At 34.1% G+C, this 6,602-nt stretch overlaps 1 protein-coding gene across 1 annotated transcript; it reads left to right on the top strand.

Moving 5' to 3' along the window:
• The first annotated feature begins 2,955 nt into the window (after window positions 1–2,955).
• On the top strand, window positions 2,956–4,443 carry LOC121970843. The gene is made up of 4 exons (XM_042521838.1): window positions 2,956–3,354; window positions 3,628–3,645; window positions 3,733–3,917; window positions 4,010–4,443. Exons 1-3 carry the CDS (start codon window positions 3,003–3,005, stop codon window positions 3,915–3,917), a joined length of 555 nt encoding a protein of 184 aa, XP_042377772.1. The 5' UTR covers window positions 2,956–3,002; the 3' UTR covers window positions 4,010–4,443.
• The last annotated feature ends 2,159 nt before the right edge of the window (window positions 4,444–6,602 follow it).

Below are 6,602 nucleotides of genomic sequence, written 5' to 3'. Positions count from 1 at the left end.
TTCATCGGAAAATCTCCAAAGATGTGTGTTGTAATGGGAGTTGACCGAACGATACCCTTCCTTCATGAGCTAGAAAAGAGGAGGGAGGGGAAGCCGAGGAAAACCAAGGAAAAACCCAAGGAAAACACGAAGAAGAAGGGGGGTTGGCCCTTGACTAGAGGGAATAGCTGGCGCAGGTGAAAATCATCTGAAACCACTAGGAAGAGCAAAAACTGTCGGAAGAACCAAAATGAAAAGGAGCTTATTGTATAATCACTTATCTTGTTGATTAGACCTCTGAGCACCCTTAAGAAAGCTCCCATAGTCCGTGGGAGAAACCTACAATAGCAATAAGTCCCTTCCCTACCGGTGGGAAGGAAATCATTGCCACCCATGGGTGATGGTCGTCCACAAGCAAGAAACACACCAAAGCATTAAGAATCCTAGAGAGAAGTTAGAGTTTCTCTCACTAATCTCCTGGCCCTCACTACTGCTACACCCGCTTTTAAGATATGTATAAAAGTTAATGTATATTGTTGTAAATTCATTCACCATCGGATGAAGCTTATAGAAATGTGATTTTACCTTCACCCAAGGTCGCTCCACAAATCCATCAGGCTGATATTTGTTGTAATAATCCATAATTTGTTTCCAGAAAGTTTATTCTTTTTCATCATTATCGATGATTGAATCGGTGCTAATATTCATTTATGCCTTTACAAGGTGTATTTATTCGTCCATTAACCATTTGACTCATTTGGTGTTATGCACATCCAAACTCCCTTCATTGCTAAACTCTAGGGACCTTTGATGGTGTTATTGATTCATTGTCGGTCCTAAATACGTCTATACTAGGTCTTCTTGATTCGTTTGAGAGCATAAATGAGGGTTGTGGAGAAGAAATCCCATAAAAGGGGGTAACATTATGAATTAACTTACCATAGACTATTAATATTCGGGAGGATACATATAAAATAGAGGTTAAGGGGCATTACTCTGATGAGTCGATAAGTTTTGAGAACTTTAAAAATTTAGAGAAAATTGTAGAATGTATGGAATATTTGGACAATTTTAAGGATAGTGTGTGAATGTGGAAAATTGAGAATATTGAACTTTACAAAGTTATATTTTCAGAATTGAAAAATTTCTAAAACCTCCACTATAATTTGTATCCATTTTGAAAGAATAAAAGATCAAATGAATTATAAAAAATAAGAATAAAATGACTTTTAGGTGTAGGATGAATGTGTAAAATTTAAAAGAGAGGATAGATATATATAATCTAAAAAGATGGGGCTATCCACACTCCAACATTCACTAAACACACCCCAACATTTCTCTCTCAAAAATACCTTTAGGTGAAAGTATAAAAATACCCTTTTTATAAAATGTACATCTCCCTCCCCTCTTTCTCTTTCCTCCGCCCATCTCTTTTCTCTCTCGTTGTCTCTCTATCTAACCCTAACAATCTAACGTATCCAAAAACTTTGGTTTTGTAGCAAATCAAACATGATGGACTATGAAGATTCAATTCCCGTGAGCAATGCAAGTTTTTTTTTTTTCCCGTTTTTTCACATAGTATAATTATATATTTGTATACTCGTGATTCGTTCAGTTGCTGGAGGCCGAATGTTAAGTGTTTCGTGTGGCGGTCTTTGATCTAAGTTATATTCGGTAGACCATGACCGAACAAATCTGGTGCGTTTGGCATATTGTAACCAACAAGCAGCAATGTTTCGACAAACCAGGAAAAAATGATGCACGACTTAAATTTGAGAGATTTTCATGAAAACTTGAAACCTAAACACAAAATCTAACAAAAATAATGTAATGATTTGAATGAACATTAAAATTGTTTGATGATGCTGAAAATCGAGTTGTCCAAGTAAAGAGATGAGAGGGAGAGACTCTTCGATTCTTGAATCCCAGTGACGGCGAAAATGGTACTGGTATGAGCAGTTGAGGAAGATGATGCTTTCGTTTTTATAGTTTTTAGAAAGGATAAAATAGAAATTTTATAGGATGTATTTAGAAAGAATTGCGAGAAAACAATTGTTTGATGGGTGTATTAAGAAAATGAGGTTTGTTTAGTAATCCAGGTGTGGATAGCCCATTGGTGACTGTTATAAAAAAAATTTATTAGAAAAATTAATGGAAAAAATAACATCTGAAAAAACAGTTTAAAACGTCAGAAAAAAACAGTTAAAAAATAGTAAAAAAATATAACGTTGGAAACAAAACAACATTTGAAAATCAGCATTCGACAATTTTTTTTTCTCTGAAAAACTAATTAAATCATATTAAAAACTTATTAATTATTTTTTACTATGATCCATCAATTCTTAAAAATGATTTATGAAACCCAAAAGTTTACAAAACAAAAAACCTGACCACCCTTTGGCCAGATTTTTGACACGGATGTCAAAAAAAAATCCTAAAAAAATCATCATTGGAGATGTCCTTAGCATTTTTTTAATATTTATTTTAAGATTCAGGGTGTATTTAGGTGGGAGGAAGCCAAAATTTAAGATGAAAAAAGGATGGATGTGCAGTATATTTGATGAAAATCATTAAAAAAAAAACATACTTATCACCCTATGAGCACTAGTGTTTTATTTTACTTTTTAAAGATTTAGAATGTATTTAGGTGGTAGGAAGCGAAAATTTAAAAAGAAAAACACTATGAATGCGCAGTATATTTGATGAAAATCATAACCAAAAAAAAAAAAAAAAAAAAAAAAAATCATCCTCCCAATCTGCGTCAATTTTCGAAATGACTACCGCCGTCGCGCTCGGTTCGTTCTTTCGAGCTCTCTGGCGGGTTCTGGATCCTTCTTCCCTACTGTGTTTTATTAGAGGAACGTTGTGGTTAAATGCGTTATCGGGTCTGGACCCGGTCCGGGCACCGGCTCGGTTGGCCCATGCCCGCTACGCATTTTTTTAATGAAAAATTGAAAAAGATGTGGATATTAAAACATAGCTAATCCAGTACTTGTCTTGCCGTTCACGCTTCTCAGATCGAGATGACTACCGCCGTCGCCGGCCGCTACCTTAACCTTCTCTCTGCCCCGGCGCCTCTTCCCACCTCACGGCGCCCACCTTCTTCTGGTCTGCATCAACTTTTATCCTGCAATAAGCGGCGGCCTGGCGGCGGCCGTGTGACCCGCAGCACCGCCGGCTTCCGTGCCCGGTGCGGGCTCTTGCCGGTCGACCCATGGGCGCCCACTCTCGACTCCCAGAGCGTCGCCTCCCAGCTCTTCGCCGTATCCCTGTTCCCCTACTTGGGCTTCCTCTATTACATCACCAAATCCAACACCGCGCCCAAACTCACCCTTTTCGGCTTCTATTTCTTGCTCGCTTTCGTTGGAGCCACTAGTACGGAATCGTTTTACCTCATTATTGTGAAATTTCAGACTATTTTGATCCATATTGGATTCTTCGTAGATCACGATTATATTTCGGTGGAAATTTGAATCTTTTATACTCTTTGCATCATATGCTTGCTAGTTTATGCCTTCATTTTCTTAGCTCTGGTAGAGTTATCATCATCATCATCATATTTTACTTCAGATGAAGACAAAGAGTATAAAATTAGTACATCTGACTTGTGTTCTTTGTTGGATGCATATGATCCATCGAAAAATTAAGTACCCGCTGGAATATATGGTAATTTCTCTACTCTCCTTCTATCTATCTGATCCAAGATTTAATTCAAGTTAGTTCTGATCCAAAACCAATAATGTCTTGCATCAGCAAAGGTGCATTATGGAACTTCATTGTCAAATGTTGATTGGTTGCACGGTGGAGCGGAGTCATTGCTCACTCTCACAAACTTGTTTATTGTTTTGGGATTGAGGGAAGCATTGAGGAAAATGAAGGACACAAAGAAAAGCACACCTCCAGTTGTTTCGGATGCTAAAGAGAAAAGCTCTGTATAGGTGAGCACCATGTCTCAAATGATCTATGTTCTGTGTTAGATTGGCGAAATAGTGTATAAAGATTCATTAAAAAACTTCTCATTCAATGTCAGCTCTGAATCTTCGTGCATCAAGATTCATTCTTCCCAATCACACCATGAACCAATTGACTGAATCCACAACAAGGTTTCTCCTTTAACCATCAGCTCTCGAAATTCTATTCTGCCTGGTCTCTCCACTTGTTTGCAGAGCAGGAGATCGATATTGGTCTTTCTCTTTAATTTTTTTGGTCAAGTTTATTCCTGTTGAATCAGGCAATAACTATTACAGTCATGTTGCATTTTAATTTTCAAAGTTGTCATCATGCACACGATTATTTATCTCTATCCAAATAATTCAGGTAGTTGTCATGCAATACAACTCTTTGAAATTTAGATACATATACAATCTATGCATATGTAGAGCTACACATCTATGAGCTGTCAGAATGTTGTCTAAAGACTAAATGCCTTGTTGCATATGTTCTATTAAATCTATTTTGGTTGTATCTGCCTGTAATTTTTGGCTCCTCGTGAGACACTCTTTAACTGCAATAGTCTAGCTGTTTAGAACATCTGCAGCTCCATTGCATTGATGACAATCTGATTCTCAATTCAAAGCTCTTTTCAAGAGTTGAAGTAGTTCTCTTGTACTGAGGATTGATTGTCATCTAGACTTGAGCTTTAAGATATATTTTTTCGTACAGTGGATAGAAACACTAATAATGACCTGATGTTTCTTCTTTTGCACTTTAATGTTACTTCTCTACTTGGCAAACCATTTCATAAGGCATCACAATATCAACATGATTGAATGGGTCACATTCATTTCTTGCAATGACTGGCGGCTCCATATTGCATTAATTGGTGAAATGAAGATTCTCGAGTCAGATTAATAGGTGGTCCTAAGTTCATAGTTTGGATGCTCACTTCGTAAAGATAAATTCCTATGTACAAAGTTATGTTCTTTTTCATACACCTAAATATAGAAGACAAGGAAAATTAAAAACTGAAGAAATTTTTTCACATGAATTTTTCTCACTGTTTATTTCATAAAAAAAGAAGATGGTTACATATTATAAAATAATGATCAGACCAATTTAAGAACCCATTAGTGGATTAATTTTTGAATATTTTTTATCCGTCAAATTGGAGCGAATGAATTGTTCATACTCTCTCACAAGCGGCTCGTGAATGTGAGAGGCCGCGGCCGTAAGCGGCCTTGCATATGGTGACCTCACTCGCAAAGCAGCTGTTGTTGCAAGTTAGACCCGGCTTAAGGCCTATGTCTAGGGTCCCAATATTAATAAATATCATGATAACTCATTAATAGCATCTTATTAATTAATTCATTGTTCCTATTTGCACATTACACCACGTATCTTTATTTCCTCATATTACAATTAGTCAAGATTTTATTTTATTTAATCTTATTTCCTTATAATTGTACTTAGTCAAGATTTTATTCTATTTAATTATATATCTTATAAAACTAATTCCTTCAATATCTCTAAAAAATCCTAATTATTCTTTCACCAATGTTTTGTGTCTATTTCTTTTCTCCTGTCTTTTTTTTCTTTCTCATCAATAATTTTGTACGTTTATACTCTCTTGCTGATGATACTATCAAAGAACGCTCTTTTCCTCCTTCGTTGATAATATTTATTTCTCGATAATAGTATGAATTGGATATTTTTTTTTATCCATACAACGTATAGTAAAATATTTTATAAAAAAAATCAAAAATTAAAATTAATAAAATTTTATTTACGTTCAATGTCTTAAAAAGATTAAATAATTTAACTATATTAAAAAATATCTAAATATTAGCACGAAAATTAAATTTTATATAAAATTAATATTTTATTTTTTAAAAAATAAATTATTTTCTTTTAAATCGGTCAATTTCAAATTCAAATGAAAAAATTTTGAATTTTTTTTAAAAATATATTAAAAGATTTTTTAATTTATTTTTACCTAAGGTCAGGGGAATCTTGAGATGGGCTGTTGCAAGCAACCATTTGACTGCGAGCTTCTCATATTTTTCTTCCCACTTTTTTTTTCTTTGACATTATTATTGTTATTATTCATATTATATTCTTTCCCTTTTCTTTTTTTTTTAAATCGAGTAAAGAGAGTGTGGTTTCAAATGTTGTGATTGCTGACTGAGCTGACTTACATTTCGTTTTTTGGCTGGTTCTGCGAAGACTACCTCGCTATTAGTTTCCAAACGTTATGATCATCTATGGAATTGGACCATCAAATTAGTCGAATAGTTAGATATTTGAATTATAAAAAATAAAAATAATTAAAAGATCATGCAAGTCTTTATCATTTAAAGCAACAACACATGAAAACAACATAAAAATGCATGCATTGGAAAAGAAATCATTTAACATTTTTTTCCTTTCTTTAACTTGCCCCTTCGCCAAGACAAAAATATATATATTTATAACTTAGGTGTACATATATGTTTAATAATGACAAATAATTAAAAGTTATTTTTTTTAATTATTAATTTTCTCCTTGTTTGTCATAGTAAAAATTACCTTTCACCCTTCTCAATAACAAACGAATGGAAAAGACATAACATTATCTTACTAGTTTTTTTTTTAAAAAAATCTAGATTCTTTACTAACTAATTTTAATAAAGTCTAAAATAAAATTA

Source organism: Zingiber officinale, chromosome 1B (assembly GCF_018446385.1).
Source record: "Zingiber officinale cultivar Zhangliang chromosome 1B, Zo_v1.1, whole genome shotgun sequence".
NCBI lineage: Eukaryota > Viridiplantae > Streptophyta > Magnoliopsida > Zingiberales > Zingiberaceae > Zingiber > Zingiber officinale.
Note: the sequence above shows the minus strand (reverse complement) of the source record. Positions and strands in the feature narration are given on the sequence as shown.

Bases quoted from the DNA above. Each gene is read 5' to 3' on its own strand.
- LOC121970843 (XM_042521838.1), top strand. From the start codon at position 3,003: ATGACTACCGCCGTCGCCGGCCGCTACCTTAACCTTCTCTCTGCCCCG.